Source organism: Anolis carolinensis, chromosome 5 (assembly GCF_035594765.1).
Source record: "Anolis carolinensis isolate JA03-04 chromosome 5, rAnoCar3.1.pri, whole genome shotgun sequence".
Lineage (NCBI taxonomy): Eukaryota > Metazoa > Chordata > Lepidosauria > Squamata > Dactyloidae > Anolis > Anolis carolinensis.
In genome coordinates, this window is record NC_085845.1 from 91,573,832 (window position 1) to 91,593,072 (window position 19,241).

General features: G+C 42.5%; 1 protein-coding gene and 1 long non-coding RNA gene across 6 annotated transcripts in view; both read left to right on the forward strand.

The window, feature by feature from the left end:
* Positions 1–16,036, forward strand: part of mcm10 (minichromosome maintenance 10 replication initiation factor) — a 42,197-nt gene extending 26,161 nt beyond the window's left edge. For all 5 annotated transcript variants that reach the window (XM_008111453.3, XM_008111457.3, XM_008111454.3 and 2 more), the window contains exons 16-20: positions 1,491–1,612; positions 2,449–2,562; positions 5,687–5,832; positions 6,243–6,285; positions 14,916–16,036. In XM_008111453.3, coding sequence (XP_008109660.2) covers positions 1,491–1,612; positions 2,449–2,562; positions 5,687–5,832; positions 6,243–6,285; positions 14,916–14,999 — 509 coding nt within the window. In that variant the 3' untranslated portion in view covers positions 15,000–16,036. The remainder of the gene's footprint in view (positions 1–1,490; positions 1,613–2,448; positions 2,563–5,686; positions 5,833–6,242; positions 6,286–14,915) is intronic.
* On the forward strand, positions 6,295–7,680 carry LOC134299321 (uncharacterized). Its single transcript, XR_010006503.1, has 2 exons — positions 6,295–7,570; positions 7,605–7,680. It is a non-coding gene; the product is annotated as an uncharacterized LOC134299321 (long non-coding RNA).
* Positions 16,037–19,241: the final 3,205 nt, after the last annotated feature.

A 19,241-nucleotide genomic window follows, 5' to 3' on the forward strand; every position in this document is an offset into this window, starting at 1 on the left:
GGCCACTGGCCATGATGGGGCAGAAGATGAATGGGGACCTTCAGGATTAGACCCATGGCGTAGCTGGAGGGATGGGACGGGATCCACAGCTGGAGATGCTGTTGGGCGTAGTCAGAGGTGTTCCAGCTCTGACGAGGAAAGTGATGAGGAAACGCCCGGGTTAAGGAGGGCAGCTGACAGTGATGAAGATTTGTAACTGGCATAAAATGGGGCTTGGGAGCAATTGCAAATTGCGTCGGGCAAGGTAATCTGGGCAAACGCTTGGGATTCGTGTGTGTGTGTGGGACGCTTCCCTGAAGACTTGTGTACTTTCCTGTGCTGAGACGTAAGTTGATTGGAATCCAGGGTCAGACGGCGGGAGGGATTGTGTGGGCATTTGTTTGTGCAAACCTGTGCTTACTCTTATTAGCTTGACCTTCCGTCGTCTTCCTGACGGACGCCATCTCCTGCTTTGAGAACTCGGACTGAACTGACCACGGCTTGTCTTCCCCCCCTTCTTGGACTTGGAAAAACTACAAACGTCTGCTTCTGGCTTTGATCTACGGAACGGAACTGGTCTACTCTACTGCTAAAATCCCTGGCTGCGTCTGCTCGTGTTGGAGATCCTGTCTGCTGTGTGTGTGTGTGGGAGCGACGCAAGTTACTCTAAACTCAGTGTTGGCAGCAGAGAGGAATCTGCTGCCAATTAGTTGCATTCCTTGTATCTTTTGTTCCTTGCCTTTCGTTTTGTTTATACCCAGGCTGAAGAAAGCAGTTTGTTTTTACCCGGATTAAACTCCGGTTTAATCCGGTTTATCTTTTGAACATTTACTTTTGTCCCTTTTTGCTCCTAAAGGCAAAAATTGCCTGGCCCTTGTGTTTTTACGGGCATTTTTGAGTTCTGTAACCTAATAAACTCTGTTACTTTGAATCTTGTGGCGTTCTGTCCTTGACATTTATCTCCAGAAGGGACCAGTCATACCATCCTAAGCAACTTTATACAAATTGGCTTCTTTAGGCTTTTTCATATGTAGCAGTCTTCACAACTGTATAAATCAAAAGACTAGAAGTACAGTAGAGTCTCACTTATTCAACACTCGCTTATCCAAGGTTCTGGATTATCCAATGCATTTTTGTAGTCAGTGTTTTCAATACATCGTGATATTAAATACAGTAATTACTACTTAGCATTACTGCATATTGAACTACTTTTTCTGTCAAATTTGTTGTATAACACGATGTTTGGGTGCTTAATTTGTAAAATCATAACCTAATTTGATGTTTAATAGGCTTTTCCTTAATCCCTCCTTATTATCCAACATATTTGCTTATCCAACGTTCTGCTGGCCCGTTTATGTTGGATAAGTGAGACTCTACTGTAGATGGAAGATATCTGGTAGAATGGTATACTGACAAAGCAGCTGTGATCAACAGAAAGTACTGCTTGTTGAAATAAATAATCCTTTTTTAATAAATGGCTAATCTTGTGTCGTCTCTCTCCGTTCATGAAGACAGTGATGCCACTACAGAACCTTCAGGAAAAAAACAACGCCAACAGCGTGCATACCTAGAGTCTGATGAATTTCAAGAGATCCTGAATGCTAAGTCAAAACACATGGGCGTCCTTAAGGAGGTAAGCTTTCACGTATCCTCCAGTAGCAAGTAATATCCCTTTGTAGCAGATGAGGGAAGTCAATCTCAATTTGTGGCAGCCCTATGAATGAGAAACCTCCAAAATTTCTGGTCATCATCTGCCCTGCTTAGATCTTAGAAACCCAGGGCTATGGCTTTCTTGATTGAGTCTCCATATGAGATGTGGTCTTCCACTCTACTACCCTCTACCATAGGAGCCTGCGGTGGCCTAGGGGATAAAAGCCTTGTGACTTGAAGGTTGGGTTGCTGACCTGAAGGCTACCAGTTTCGAATCCCACCTGGGGATGAGCTCCCTCTATCAGCTCCAGCTCCATGCAGGGACATGAGAGAAGCCTCCCACAAGGATGGTAAAACATCAAAAAAACATCCGGGCATCCCCTGGGCAATGTCCTTGCAGACGGCCAATTCTCTCGCTCCAGAAGCAACTCCGGTTGCTCCTGACATGAAAAAAAAAACCCTTCTACCATACTAAGTGTTACCATATTTTCCATTGAGTCATGCTATCTCATGATATATTCGCAGTACAGCCACCTCAGTGTAATCTTGGTATTTATGGTGAGTTCTTTATATCCTAATTCACCAACATAATGTTAGCTGATGTTACAAATGAAATTGTGGGAACACAATCATCTCTATGGAATATGCCATCTAATGGTACTTAGCTTGTACTTGTATATTCTTCTCCTTTACAAAGGAGGAGAAAATTATATCCCAAGGGGGTTTTTTGTGAGTGTTGTGCTATCTGGCAAATCTAATTTCAAAAATGCTGCTCCATTATTGCATTAAGATTAAAATTTCATCTCTCCCTTCTGTCAGTTTGAGGCTGAGTTGCAGGAACGTTATTTTGAGCCCTTGGTAAAAAAGGAGCAGATGGAAGAAAAGATGAGGAACATCCGAGAAGTGAAATGTCGTGTCGCAACATGCAAAACTGTGAGTAAAATATATGCTAGATTGTTGCCCAGGTGGCTGCTTCCCCTGATCCTGAGCAGCATTTATTGTACTACAGAGTTCTGGACCAGTGTTTACACAGAAAAATATCCAGCAGCAAAATTGGTTTCATCATAACGTTCAACACATGCTGGAGCAAAAATGAGCTTATCAAACAGAGATCAGATACTTGGTTCTATTTTGGTCATATTATGACATGATCTGAGTGTTGTTCCAAAACTGTACCAAGTAACTCCACAAGGTAGATGAGATGATATCACAGTTACTTCATGAAGTAAGTTAGTGAACTGGCAAGTAACTAGGCCTTCCTGGTCCATGTCTAGCATTTTGCTACACTTCTTCCTTTTATGAAAGAGCTTGTAGTCCAGTATTTCCATCGCAAAGTAGGGATGCTATATTTATTTTAATATTTATACATTATTTTAGTAGTTATACACTATTAAGTCTTTATCAACCAATCGTGTGTTGATAAATCGCCTCCTTCTCCTGTTGCCACTTGGGCTCCTTTTCTCTCCTTTTGGCTTCTCCTTCCTCCCTTCCTTAGGCTGTAAATTGTAATTTTTTATGATTTATAGAGTTTATTGAAAAACCGCAAAACAGCAAATCCGCGAAAAGTGAACCGCGAAGTAGTGAGGGAACACTGTATACCAGTCATCATTTTCCATCATTCAGATGTATGGATTAGTTGTCCCATGTATTAGAAATCTATTGTGTGTTCTGTGGTTTACCTAGAATTACACTGTAAAATGCAGTTTAAAAGGAAGGAAAACAAAGCAGAGTTTACAGAAGTTACCTTTTTGGACAGTAATTCTCAATTTTTTTCCTGTTTTATAATCCTAGGAATTATATCCCCCCATCCCCAAAAATATTTTTTCCAAGCTATGAAACAAGAAGCATCTCCTAGTTGTCATCTCCAACGTAACTTTATGAGGAGCTGCTTTGTTCTGTTTCCCCAAAGAAATTTTAGTTGTTTTGGGGTTCAGCAGTGGAATATGCTGCCTCAGAAATTTTCTGGGGGGATTTAAGCAGAGGCTGGATAGCCATCTCTCGGGGTGCTTTGATTCTGTGCATACCAGGGGGTTGGACTGATTGGCCCTTGTGATCTGTTCCAACTCTGATTCTAGGAATGAGGTACATTCTAGATTAAGACCATCAAAAACCATCAGACCCCTTAAATTTGGACACAATATAGGTCACGACTTTATCTGGTTACAGATGCAGATAAGAGTTGGCTCACACGTGGATCTGAATCCAGACATCAAACCACTTCATAGAATCATAGAATCATAGAATAGTAGAGTTGGAAGAGACCTCAAGGGCCATCTAGTCCAACCCCCCGCTAAGAAGCAGGAAATCGCATTCAAAGCACCCCCGACAGATGGCCATCCAGCCTCTGCTTAAAAGCCTCCAAAGAAGGAGCCTCCACCACAGTCCAGGGGAGAGAGTTCCACTGCCGAACAGCCCTCACAGTGAGGAAGTTCTTCCTGATGTTCAGGTGGAATCTCCTTTCCTGTAGTTTGAAGCCATTGTTCCGTGTCCTAGTCTGCAGGGCAGCAGAAAATAAGCTTGCTCCCTCCTCCCTATGACTTCCCCTCACATATTTGTACATGGCTATCATGTCTCCTCTCAGCCTTCTCTTCTGCAGGCTAAACATGCCCAGCTCTTTAAGCCTCTCCTCATAGGGCTTGTTCTCCAGACCCTTAATCATTTTAGTTGCCCTCCTCTGGACGCTTTCCAGCTTGTCAGCATCACTTTCTGATTGACAACCTACAGATCCAGCCCAGTGCCAGATTCCTCGAATTGGCCTAAGAGGAGCCTGCTGGGCCACCACAACTGTGCTCTTTCAGTCACCAGAGTATATGTGTCAAATATCTGACTCCACTGGGCAGAATCAACTCCTGACCACACGTGTCAAAATACCCCAATGGGACTCCCTACAATTAATGCCTAGAGTAAACTGGTCCCCTGATTCATGACCCATGTCAATCATTCCCACAAAGTACAGCGATACCTTGACTTAAGGTATCACTGTCCTCAACTCAAAATGCTCAATCTCAAAGCAAATGTTCCCATTGAAATGCTATTAATCCATTCCATCTCCCTGACACACACTCAACCCATTTTTGTTATGTGTTTTTAAATAAGAAAATGTACTTTATAAATAACAAATAATGTATAAATGCACATTCACATGAAATAAAAAGAAAGATCAACTTTAGAAACAGTAGAGGCACAAAGTTGTGTCACAATGGTTGAAGCACAAATTTGTGGCAAGGAAGCACAAAATAAAGAGGCAGAAGCATCTTCATACTGTACTCATTCCATCCTTTCTCCCTCTCTTGTTCTCTCTTCCTTCATGAAGCCAAACATACCAGGAATAAAAACCACACAAAACCAACTAACCCAAAGTTCCTCAAAGCAGACAAGAGCAAAGCGAACAGCAATCTCTCAAAGCAGATAAGAGCACGAAGCATGGGGTCTACTCCCTTGAAGCTCTAGTGCTCCCTCTGGCGCTAGCTCTTAACACAAAATGCTGCTCTTATGTCAAAGCAAAATCTGGGTTGAGCGACAGCACTTAACTAAAAATGCTCTTAAGTTGGGATGCTCTTAAGTCATGGTTCTTCTACAGTAACAAAACAATACACTGCGCCTACAAGACATGAGGGAATGAGATGAAGTGAGGAGTAAAGTCAGGAAAGCTTGCTTCTATGGTCCTAAATACGAAGTCACCCAACTGTAGAAACCACATCTGGTGTAGAAACCACATCTGGGCTCCTCCAGTCAGATTAATGGGTATCTTTCCATCCAATGGTTGTTCAGCACACAGCTACAAACCCATTGGCTAGAAAGAAACTACCTGCCAATAGACCGCACTTATGTGTATTCCCCAAAACTAAACACACCATAGTGGAAGTCATGTTTCATCCCAAGCTGCAACCTGTTGCGCATTTCACTTATGTGCCACATTTCTTGCACAGCAGTAGGTCATGTTTTTAAGTATCAGGACTAAAAAGCCCTCCAGCTTTTTCAAAGTCTTCCCTGACACTCATTTGCTTCTCCCCTAACCTTTGTCTCTCTTTCTCTTTTTGAATTGTTTACATTGAAGTGTAAGTACACCTATTTCAAACTCCTGGATTCCTGCGTGGAGCAAAATCACGACTACCACTGGCATGATGGAGTGAAACGATTTTTCAAGTGTCCCTGTGGAAACAGAGCCATCTCGCTGGACAAACTTCCCAAAAAACACTGCAGGTAAGATGACTTGGTTGTGATGGCTGTTGTCATCTGAAAAAGGCAGTTGCACATTCCTTGATCCTTGTTATAGTTGATTTAAGAATAATAAAAAGGGGCCGGGCCATCCTTTTGAACATGGGAATAATACCGGCCAGCATGCCTTTAGAGTATGACAGCCCCATCCTCACACAAAACTTTGACAAATGTTTTTGTATTGCTCCCAGAATCTCCCAGATTTTCCAAAAAGTGTTCCCTAAATCCCTGCCTCACTTAACAAAATAAAAACTGGTTCCACGGAATGGGAACTGCAACACTTTTACCAAGTCAGCTAGGCCGATGCAAACGCTAAACCTTTAAAAATAGAAAGGGTCCAGCTCTGCTATCTACAAAAACTAAATTAATCCTACTTTTGTGTCCTCCTTTTCCAGCAACTGTGGCCTTTTTAAATGGGAGCGTGATGGGATGCTGAAGGTAAGAGTAAATGCAGAGCTATCAAGCAAAACCAAGCTCAGTTTATTTACAGCACATAACATCTTTTAGAAATGCAAACTCCACTGACAAAGGTTTTAAGAAAAATGAACTTGTTTCTTAACCAAATATTTCATATTCCTGTATTTCTTCAATTCTAAGACATAATCTTTTTCCCATATACAGTAGAGTCTCACTTATCCAACATAAACGGGCCTGCAGAACGTTGATAAGCTAATATGTTGGATAAGAAGAGATTAAGAAAAAGCCTATTAAACATTATTTTTATTTATTTATTTATTTATTTACAACATTTATACCCCGCCCTTCTCACCCGAGGGGACTCAGGGCGGCTTACAAAAATTGGCAAAATTTAATGCATCAAAATAGGTTATGATTTTACAAATTAAGCACCAAAACATCATGTTATATAACAATTTTGACAGAAACAGTAGTTCATTACACATTAATGCTATGTAGTAATTACTGTATTTACGAATTTAGCACCAAAATATCACAATGTATTGAAAACATTGACTACAAAAATGCATTGGATAATCCAGAAAGTGGGATAAGTGAGTGTTGGATAAGTGAGACTCTACTGTATATACATCTGTAAAAAAGGGGTGCATCTTAGAATTATAGGTGTAGCTTATGTATTCAGTAGTGGTATTGAAATTACGGTGCGTCTTACAGTTGATGGCATCTTACATTGGAGAAATACAGAATTATGAGAAACTGCTATTCCTTATATGTTCATTTCATTTATATCCCATCTTCACCCAGCCCATTGAAAGCATGAATTTTAAACTCACATCCTGTGTTTTGGTCTCTGTCCTGTGCGATGAATGTGTGTTTTATAGAAATGCATTTTAATATGTGTCAAGGACAGAACACCACAAGATCAAAGATAACAGAGTTTATTGGATAACAGAACTCAAAATGCCCGTAAAATACAAGGGCCAGGCAGTATTAGCCTTTAAAAGCAAAAAGGGGCAAGGAAAAACGTTCAAAAGATAAACCGGATTAAACCGGAGTTTAATCCGGGTAAAAACAAAACAGCTTGCTTCAGCCTGGGGATAAACAAAACAGAAGCCGGGGAACAAAGTGTTCAAAAGAATGCAATTAATTGGCAGCAGATTCCTCTCTGCTGCCAGCACTGTGCTTTGAGTAACTTGAGTCACTCCTCCACACAGCAGGCAAGATTTCCAATACACACAGATCAGCCGAGGATTGAAGCAGTAGAGTAGACCCAGTTCCTTTCCGTAGTTCAAGCCAGAAGCAGAACGTTTGTAGTTTCACCAAGTCCGAGTAGGGGGAAGTCAAGCCGTGGTCAGTTCAGTCCGAAATCCAAAGCAGGAGATGGCGTCCGTCAAGAAGACGACGGAAGGTCAAAGGTATCAGCACACGAAAACACACCAGTCTTCAGGAAAGCGTCCCACACAGATCCCAAGCGTTCGTCCAGATTACCTTGCCCAACGCAATTTGCAATTGCTCCCAAGCCTCATTTTATGCCAGTTACAAATCCTCATCACTATCAGCTGCCCTCCTTAACCCAGGCGTTTCCTCATCACTTTCCTCATCAGAGCTGGAACACCTCTGACTACGCCCCACAGCATCCCCAGCTGTGGATCCCGTCCCATTCCTCCAGCTTGTCCATGGGTCTAATCCTGAAGGTCCCCATTCATCTTCCATCCCATCATTGCCAGTGGCACCCAATTCCTCCCTCACCCGAGTCCAATCCATCTCATCCTCCTCCGAGCTAACCAGCCCCTCCTCCATTCTCTCCGTAAACCCCTCAAAAGACTCTTCGTCAGATGGTGCTGCAAAGATATCTCGCAGTCTCTTTCTTTCTCGCTCCTCGAGAGTATCTGACTCTCGAGGAGTCTTACGCCCACGTCTGCCAGTAACAGAGACATGAGGCTCAATCATAACACTATCCCCTCTCACAAAGGCCTCCTCCCCCGAAGGCGGAGAGGTGGCAGTGATACCCTCCGCTATAGCACCACGACGACTGGAGGTATCTAATTTTAACAGTGAACGATGGAAAACTGGATGGACCTTTAAACTAGACGGTAAACGCAAACGAAACGCAACGGAAGAAATCTTTTTAACGATAGGAAAGGGACCCAAATACCGAGGCGCAAACTTTCCCCCAGCCTGTTTAATATGTTTGGAAGACAACCACACCAAATCCCCTTCTTCCAACTCCTCCCCTGCCTGCCTGCGGCGATCGGCCTGAGTCTTTTGCGTTGCCTTAGCTTCCAACAGTAAGCGACGGGCAACATCATGCAACGCAGCCATTTCCGAAGAGCGGTACACAGGGTCAGAAGAGACCACATTGGTCGACGGCGCCACACCTCCCCGTGGGTGAAAACCATACGTTAGCTCAAATGGCGTATGCTGACTAGACGTGTGCACCGCATTGTTGTAAGCGAACTCCGCCACCGGTAGCCACTTCACCCAAGCAGTGGGTTGATCTAAACAAAAACAACGTAAATATTGCTCTAAGAGCCCATTAACCCGTTCCGACTGACCATCCGTTTGCGGATGAAACGCAGAAGAAACGTTTAACTTAGTACCTAAGCACTCATGGAAGTGTTTCCAAAAGCGTGACACAAATTGCGGAGCCCTATCCGAAATAATCACCTTGGGAGCTCCGTGCAAACGATAGATGTGCTTAGTAAACAGTAAGGCCAACGTAGGGGCCGCCGGAATGGTTGAACAAGGAATAAAATGAGCCAGTTTGCTAAATAAATCCACCACCACCCAAATACAAGTATAACCCCCAGATTTAGGCAAATCCGAAATAAAATCCATGGAAATGATTTGCCATGGCCTCTCAGGAACAGGTAGAGACGACAACAAACCTCTAGGGCGCCCAACAGGCGTCTTACTCTGCTGGCAAACAGCGCAGCTGTCACAAAAGCGCAGAATGTCTTGCCGCATCTTTGGCCACCAGTAGCTCCTGGTGATAAGCTGCACGGTCTTGAACCTGCCAAAGTGCCCAGCCATGGGTTCGTCATGGTGGGCTCTAATCACCTCCAACCTGAGGGCCCCCACTGGTACATAGACCTGCCCCCTGCGTACCAATACTCCGTCTTGATCTTGTAGATGAGGCAGTATTGTACGGTTACCTGCTGATAACAGCATAAGTTGCTCCTGAGTCCACACATCGTCCCTCTGAGCCTCAAGGATCTGGTCATGTAACCCGAGCTCATTATCTATAACACATAGAGAGGCAGTAGGCAAGATGGTCTGACATACTACCTGCTCATTGGTCTTAAACTCCGGCTTGCGGGACAAGGCGTCGGCCCGCAAGTTTGCCTTCCCCTCCACGAACTGCACTTTGAAGTTAAACCTGGAGAAAAACAAAGCCCATCGGATTTGACGCTGGTTTAAGTTTTTTGCTGTTTGCAAGTGCTCCAAATTCTTGTGATCAGACCTGACCACGATTTGGTGCCGCGCCCCTTCTAGCCAGTGCCGCCACACCTCAAACGCCACCTTAATCGCCAACAACTCCTTCTCCCATATGGTATAGTTCTGCTCGAATGGTGTTAGTTGCCGCGAGTAAAATCCACAGGGACGCAAGGTCCCTGAGGAATCTTTCTGAGGCAATACAGCCCCCAACGCGTAGCTAGAAGCGTCCGCTTCTACCACGAACGGTTTGTCAACATCAGGATGTGTTAGTATGTTGTCTGATTGAAAGCTAGACTTTAGTTGTAAAAACGCGTCGTGAGCTTCCCGCCCCCACACAAATGGCTGTTTCTTACGCAGGAGCTGCGTCAAAGGCACCGTGAGCTTTGCAAAATTCGGAATAAACTCCCGGTAGTAATTAGCGAATCCTAAGAACCTTTGCACATCCTTCTTAGTCTTAAGCTCCTGCCATGAGTTGACGGCGTCAACCTTATGTGGGTCCATTTTAAGTTCCCTACCTGACACTACATGACCTAGGAACTCCACTTCAGGCACATGAAAGACGCACTTGGAAGCCTTGGCGAAGAGCCCATTAGCCCGCAGACGGTGCAGAACCTGCTTGACATGTTGACGATGTTCTTTCTCGTCCTTAGAAAAAATCAAGATATCATCCAAATAAATCACTAAAAATTGGTCAATTAGGTCCCGAAACACATCGTTCATGAACCTCTGGAAGACCGCAGGCGCATTGCAAAGTCCGAAAGGCATGACTCGGAACTCGTGGCATCCGAAGCACGTGTTAAATGCCGTCTTCCATTCATCACCTTCCCGTATTCGGATTAAGTTATACGCCCCCCGCAGGTCAAGCTTGGTAAAGACCTTAGCCCCTTGCACCCTTGATAACAGTTCCGAGATTAAAGGCAGCGGGTACCTATCCCGAATGGTGTATTTGTTTAGGATCCGATAATCGCAGACCAACCTAAGTTCCCCAGTCTTTTTGGCTACAAAGAATACCGGTGCCGCAGTTGGAGAGCTAGATGGGCGAATAAACCCCTTGGCTAAATTTTCATCTAGGAACTCTCGCAAAGCTTGCCTTTCCGGTACAGTCAAGGCATACAGCCTTCCTGCTGGCAATTTCGCACCTTCCGCTAGCTTAATGGCGCAATCATACGGCCTGTGCGGCGGTAACTTGTCCGCTTCTTTTTTACAAAATACATCAGAGAACTCCCCGTACTCAGCAGGCACTCCCTCCATATCAGATTGAGAAACGTTCAGAGTGCAACAATCCTGCCTCTTTAAGGTCAACTTACGTGTCACCCAATCTACTTGTGGATTTACTACAGCTAGCCAATCCATCCCCAGGATCACATCGTATCTGGGCAAGCTTGTAATATCCCACACAAACGTTCCCGTTACTCCCTGCACCTCCCACATTACTGCTGAGGTCTCATGGTTAACCACCCCAGTCTCCAGCAGTCTCCCATCCGCTCCTTCCACCCACACGTCGCATGCCTTGCGCACTCTAGGAATGCCATGCTTCCTAGCAAACTCAATATCCACGTAAGAGACCGTAGCCCCTGAGTCCAGCAGTGCCAAAGTAGAAACAAGTTCCTTTCCCCCAACAGATAATGTAATGGGTACGAAAACATGCTTCCTCCCCTCAGTTGACTGCTTTAGTAGCCCTAATGCGTTGGACTCACGTCGCACTAGGGCTGGCCTTTTCCCGAAAGCTGGGAAGGTTTCACATTACAGTTTTTGGCAAAATGCCCAGCATTCCCACAGTACAAACACAACCCCAGCTGCCTCCTGCGGTTCTTTTCTTCTGTAGACAGCTTTTTAAAGACCCCAAGCTCCATAGGCTCTTCCCCCATCACCACAGGTGCCCTGGTTACATGCATAGGTGGCGCACACATTGCTTTCGAGTGTTTACGGGACTCGAACCTGGCGTCCAAACGCAGCACCTTAGCTACTAAGGCATCCCAATTCTCAGCCGGCTCCAAGCGTGCTAATTCATCCTGGAGATAATCACTTAACCCAGCAGTAAACAAAAGCATGAATGCATTTTCCCCCCAGTCCAGCTGGTGGCGATACAAATTAAACTTATTTAAGTAATCCAAAACAGTCCCCTTTCCCTGTTTCAACCGATACAGAGCCCACCCAGCATTCTCCGTGCGGAGAGGGTCCCCAAAAGTGTCAGTTAGTAACTTCTTGAAATTATTCAAATTGTCCTTGACTGGGTCATTTCCCAAAATTAAATTAGTGGCCCATTGTCCTGCAGGACCAGTCAACAAACTCAAAATAAATGCCACCTTGCTAGTGTCTGTAGGGTAAGCATGAGCACTGAGCTGGGAAAAATAAAGCTCAACTTGTGCCAAAAAAGTTGGCAACTTGCACCTGGTTCCGTCAAAGCGTTCAGGAGTCAAAACATGTCCTTTAACAGCATTAGCTGTTTGACTGACAGTAAAGGCTGTTTGTAATTGATCGAACTTAGCCCTTAACTCATCCATTGTCTTCCTGACGGGATTTATTACTGCAATAAACCTTTTTTATGGCGTTGGGCAATCTGTCAAGGACAGAACGCCACAAGATCAAAGATAACAGAGTTTATTGGATAACAGAACTCAAAATGCCCGTAAAATACAAGGGCCAGGCAGTATTAGCCTTTAAAAGCAAAAAGGGGCAAGGAAAAACGTTCAAAAGATAAACCGGATTAAACCGGAGTTTAATCCGGGTAAAAACAAAACAGCTTGCTTCAGCCTGGGGATAAACAAAACAGAAGCCGGGGAACAAAGTGTTCAAAAGAATGCAATTAATTGGCAGCAGATTCCTCTCTGCTGCCAGCACTGTGCTTTGAGTAACTTGAGTCACTCCTCCACACAGCAGGCAAGATTTCCAATACACACAGATCAGCCGAGGATTGAAGCAGTAGAGTAGACCCAGTTCCTTTCCGTAGTTCAAGCCAGAAGCAGAACGTTTGTAGTTTCACCAAGTCCGAGTAGGGGGAAGTCAAGCCGTGGTCAGTTCAGTCCGAAATCCAAAGCAGGAGATGGCGTCCGTCAAGAAGACGACGGAAGGTCAAAGGTATCAGCACACGAAAACACACCAGTCTTCAGGAAAGCGTCCCACACAGATCCCAAGCGTTCGTCCAGATTACCTTGCCCAACGCAATTTGCAATTGCTCCCAAGCCTCATTTTATGCCAGTTACAAATCCTCATCACTATCAGCTGCCCTCCTTAACCCGGGCGTTTCCTCATCACTTTCCTCATCAGAGCTGGAACACCTCTGACTACGCCCCACAGCATCCCCAGCTGTGGATCCCGTCCCATCCCTCCAGCTTGTCCATGGGTCTAATCCTGAAGGTCCCCATTCATCTTCCATCCCATCATTGCCAGTGGCACCCAATTCCTCCCTCACCCGAGTCCAATCCATCTCATCCTCCTCCGAGCTAACCAGCCCCTCCTCCATTCTCTCCGTAAACCCCTCAAAAGACTCTTCGTCAGATGGTGCTGCAAAGATATCTCGCAGTCTCTTTCTTTCTCGCTCCTCGAGAGTATCTGACTCTCGAGGAGTCTTACGCCCACGTCTGCCAGTAACAGAGCCATGAGGCTCAATCATAACAATATGTGTATTTGTACAATTATCGTATTTGTGTGTTTTTTACTGTGCTGCGAGCTGCAAAGAGAGACGGGTAAGATATACAATTATTAGTAGTATTATTATTTAACAATAAAATAAATTAATCTTCATAAATATTCCATTAATACCCCCAAAATAGTTATCATCGCAAAGCAACATCTAATTGTGTGTGCTCTAGCTAACCTGGGAGAATGTTCCAATTTCCCATCAGATTATGGCTTATCTGCAACTTGTTCATTTTTACCTTCAGTTCTAGATTTGGCTGAGTGGAGAGACCCTAGTCAAATTAGATGTTAAGTGGGATATGTGTTTCCGAGAATTGACTCATTGTGCCTCTTGCAGTAGGAATTCCTCAGATGCCACAGTGATCAGATTTGCACTGTAAACCACCTTTCTACCTTTTCATACTCTGTTGCAAAACAATGTGCCAAATGCAGGATACATGAGTGAGGAAAATGATATGACAGACATTTTCAACACTTGGGGAAACAAATCTACAAAAATTACTAGAATATCATTGGATTTGGTTCTGTGATAAAGCATCAAGCCATATGAACATGCACTTTGTTCAGGTGGCTAAAATAAGGCATCTATAGTGCGTGAGTTGTTTATAAAAAAGGAAAGCTGCCTCAGACAACAACAAAGGCTCTTGTGACACATTGAAGACTAAAGAGTTTTATTTCATGCAAGCTTCAGTAAACTGCATCCAACTTAATCAGATGTTTGGACTGCCATCCATGATGGTTTATTTATTTATTATTTTATTTATTTACAGTATTTATATTCTGCCCTTCTCACCCCGAAGGGGATTCAGGACAGATCACAATGAACACATACACAGCAAACATTCAATGCTGTATGAACATAGAGACAAAGACAGACACAGAGGCAATTTAACCTTTTCCAGCTTCCTGAGGGTATGCTCGATTCCGGCCACAGGGGGAGCAGCTGCTTCATTATCCACTGTGAGGCTGAATCCTTGTATACTTCCTCATTCCAAACGCTGCTGGATGATTTTTATGGTGTCGTAAATTAGTTAAATTAGCCTCCCCACATAAGTGGTACCTAAATTTCCTACTTGATAGATGCAACTATCTTTCGGGTTGCTTAGGTCAACAACGAGCAGGGCTATTTTTTATTTTAATGGTCGGGTGCTCACTCCGACACGGGCTGGCCTCGAACTCATGACTTCTTGGTCATAGTGATTTATTGCAGCTGGCTACTAACTAGCTGCACAAATAAAACGTACTAGACGTTAAGGGCCGCAAAACGTGTGGATGAATAAGATGGCTCCCCTATTGTCGTTGTTCCCCCAACTCTTTTTTTAACAGCCTTTGTAACTCACTGCATTTTTACATCATTGATAGGGCTATTCAAGTAGGTGATACTCACTGAACATAAGCATCCAAGAAAGTCTCCTGTTTGACCTTTGAAATGAATACAGGGGTTATACAAGTAAAGTCGAGGGTGGATCTCCGCTGTAAAGTGTCCTTCTGTTTTGATTCCTGATAGGATATTAAAGCTAGCCTTTATTTCAGTGCATCAGAACTAAATGTCAATGTGAATCTCCCCTTTCTAGGAGAAGAAGGGTCCCAAAATTGGTGCCGAAACTCTTTTACCAAGAGGAGAAGAACAAGCCAGATTTCTCAACAGCATGAAGTAATTGTGAAAAGTTCTTGCTCCCCCTTGGACTTGTCTTTCCGGTTTATCTCTGGTTTCCTGTAAAGTTCAGTAACTGAAATAGAGGACAAGTATTTTGTCACCTAAAATACTGCATCATCTCTCTTCCATGAAGACTGGGGAGTCTTTTCTGATTTCTTTATTTGGCCAGAAATTTTCAAGTGGAATTAGAAGTCCAGGTCTTTAGAACTGCGGCATAAAGCTGAGGATCTACAGCTCAGACAGTGACTGTATAGTCTAAGATTACCTCAGATATTTTCCAGAAATGATCCCGAGCCTTGAGAACAGTGTTTCATAATGCCTGAAAATATGGTGCTTCTCAAAGATGGGGTTTTATCTAGATTTCTAAAACTGGGAACAAATTGTATCAGTGTTGGTAATGTGATTATTGCATCAGCACAGGTTTTTAAATGGAGAGCTTCCTAAAAGAAAACGCTTTTACAATCTTAAATTATAATTTTGGTAAGGCAAGAGACTTTGTTTTATTAGGGGTTTTTTTCAATTTTTTCTCCAAATAAGATTTTTAAAAAGTTTTTATGCTGCTGTCATGCCTAGATACTTTTATTATTGGTGTAGAAGGCACATGCCATAGTATTCCCTTCTACAGAACAAGCCTGACAGACCTTATTTTATTTTTTCTAAGTGGTGGTTTTTCTGGGAATAGTATTTCTTCCTAAGCACAGCAAGAAGCTGCGGGATACCCAAAATTAGAATACATCCTTGTGTGAAAGAGAATTTATACTTCATAAAGCAATACATTTATTTAGTCCTAGATTGACTGTCCTGTTTTATTTTGATACACAATTTGATTTTGTTAATCTGTGTTATGCTTTTATGAAGTTCTCACTCTTGTGTATTTCACCAGTTACTTACTAATTTTCTTCCCATTAATTTTGCCCAAATGTACTATGTAGGCCAACATTGTTTCCTGGTTAATTAACAGGTTGTTCTAATTGCTGAAATGCATTGAGGATTGTAAATATTTTGCCATAATACTGTGATTAAAATGCTTACCAACTAGCTTTGAGTCATGAGTATGTACCTTATTAAATACGTGTCATGGCCCTTTAGTGCATATATTGCTACAATGAATACTGGAAAAATAATTATTATTACTATTTTTATTTATATCCTGCCTTTTTTCCTGTAGGGAGTCAAGGTGGACAACAATTACACAATCCAATAACAATTTGAAGCAAAATGAATACAAACATTTAAAAACAATTAAATATTAGTGTGTGGATATAGAGTTAAAATACAATAAATACAATTAAAATTACATTTAAAATTCACCCCAAAATCCTACCCACAACCAAAATATGCCTTTAAGAAAACAGGACATTCTCTCTCCACTTGCCCTAGGAGTATGAAATAGGAGTAGCATGTTAGAGGCAATGAAAGAGAAAAGTTACCATGTTTTGCTGGAATGCCATAATTGTAGCTCTGGAACTTCAAAGCAAAAACTTTCCAGCTGATAATTGGTATTCTGAAGTATATCTGCCTAGAAAGTTAATATATTCCTTTGAGAAAATTTATTGTCAAAGGCTTTCACAGCCAGAATCACTGGGATGTTGTGTGGCTTCCAGACTGTACGGCCATGTTCTAGCAGCATTTTCTTCTGATGTTTTGCCTGCATCTTCAGAGAATGTGAGGAAAAAAATGGAGCAGGATATTCCCGGATTTAAGTAGGAGTTAAAGGGATTGAATAAAGTATGTAAAAATATTATGATGAACAGCAACAACCAATGAATACAGTCAGCCCTCCACACTTGCTGGGGTTAGGACAGTAGTTCTCAACCTGTGGGTCCCCAGATGTTTTAGCCTTCAACTTTCAGGGAGTTGTAGGCCAAACACCTGGGGACCCACAGGTTGAGAAGCACAGATATGAATAAAAACGTTTGCTTTTTTACCCAAGAGAACACTTCTTGAGGAATTTCTAGACATTCCTCATGACAATACAGTTAATATCTGCTCGAAAAGGACCATAAAATTGCACTGGAGGACCGAGTAATTCATAGAGGTATTCTCTGTAGGATTTTCTGCTTCCTTCCAACATGACTTTATAGTCAGCTTCTTAGAGATAACATTTTAATCAACTTCTAAAATAACACTATGTAACAATTTGAAAAAAATCTGTTCCTGGTTTGAAAGTGTTATTTCCTGTTTAGTTGTGGTACTTACTTTGAAAGTAATTGTTATACTTCAGAAACTTAGTTCTTGTGGCCGTCACAAACAATTAAATTAATTTATATTCATTGAAAAACTAGAAAATGCTGTAGGATGTCTTGCAAAAATTTTTTTGCAGTTTAATAAACTTTTCCCATATTTTTATGACAGAACCATTTTTTTTCCGTATCAGGAGCAACCGAAGTTGCTTCTGGAGTGAGAGAATTGGCCGTCTGCAAGGACGTTGCCCAGGGGACGCCCGGATGTTTTGATGTTTTACCATCCTTGTGGGAGGCTTCTCTCATGTCCCCGCATGGAGCTGATAGAGGGAGCTCATTCGCACTCTCCCGGGTGGGATTCGAACCTGGCAGCTTTCAGGTCAGCAAACCAACCTTCAAGTCACGAGGCTTTTATCCCCTAGGCCACCGGAGGCCAATTAGAACCAATTAGGAAATGACATTTATAAATAACATTTGCTGTAAAATTATTTCTGGGCAAGCTTATTGTTAGTTCAAAGTCACACTGCATTTTCTATTCAGTGTTTTGAATCCGAATATTCCTTCTGTGTTTTCTGTCATTGATGATAATGTGGAGCGGTTTGTCAGAAAAGCCTCTTTCCATGTGTCGTGAACTGGCGACACTTGTTTCATATTTCAGTCAGAAGTATTCAAAGCAACTCCCAAAGCATGTTTCCAGGAAGGTGACTTAAAGGTTATACAGAAGACAGTCTAGTTATACACTTTAAGAATTACATATTTCAGATACTTGGTTGTTTTTGTCTTGTAGTTCTAGTTGATAAGAGTTCTTGCTTCAAAAGTCTGAAGGGCAGTAATGAGAAATAAGGTGTCCACAGGGAACTACAAGTATGAAGCTCAAGCCAGAGAGCAAGGACTGGAAAGAAAGAACAACGAACGTGCTTTTGAGAACTCACTGAATGGATAATACGAAGTTTCAGATCTGGCATTTCAATCAGACCATTAAGATAAACATGTCCGAAATTAAATACAGTATGTGAAAAATGCGCCTTATAAGAGGCTGCGTTGTATTCTAGTTGGAGGAAGCAGGCCAGCTAGTAATGGAATTCCTTGTAAAAAATATTTACTTTTGTGCTGGACTTTTTTTCTAGGTATCTACAGCCAAGCTTCCACATTGAAAGATGAGATGACTTCTAATTTTTCCATAGCAACTGCATGTCTGATCAGTGTTTGTTTTTCTTAGATGCTTTACTGGGTGGCTCCAGACTTTAATTTTTTATTCTCCCCATTATGCCATTAACTTTTAAGTGTCTTGCTCTGTATCTTTCATTTTTTTTAAAAACTGGTGGTACTGTTTTGAAAGCATTTAAAGATACCTGCATTAAAAAAATCAGCTTAGGAAACAGCCTTTATTAAATCTTTGATTTCTTACTGAAATGGAACCTTGAGTAATTGTAGTAGTAAGAACCTTGTAGTAACTGAAGCATTCATGGTGGAAAGTGTTTACCGAATTTCCTTCCATATCCTAGCAAACAGTACGTAATTTTGCATGTTCAGCTGGCACTATTGATTCATGACATTAGGATGGCTGGCAAAACCACACGTGGGCTGGATGGTGACCCAAACATTATGTCCATCAACACTTCCATCAGAGCAATTGGCTTTATGAAAGGCCTCCTTCATTACCAAATGAGATGCTGCTGTGTACACTAACTTGGAACAGCCAAATTATTTTGAAGTGAGGGACTGTTTTGACTTTTGATATGCAAACAGCCCTGAGCAAAGGAAGATTGGATGAGTTTCCTATAAAGCAATGAGCAGACTCCTGAGACAGGTATTAAGTGTATTCTGCCCCAAAGCCACAAGCGTTGGTTAGGTTGCAGAACTCACTACTGTTGGCCCTCCATATTTGCATGTTTGACTTCTGTGGATTTAATTATTCATAGACTTAATTAAAATGTTCTCGTTTGCAAACTATGTCCTCCAGTACAGCTATGTGCTCCACTTCTATTGGAAACTGATCACAGAATAATGCTAGAGAACCTAGCACAAACTTTATAAGAATCTCCAGATCCTCCAGTGTA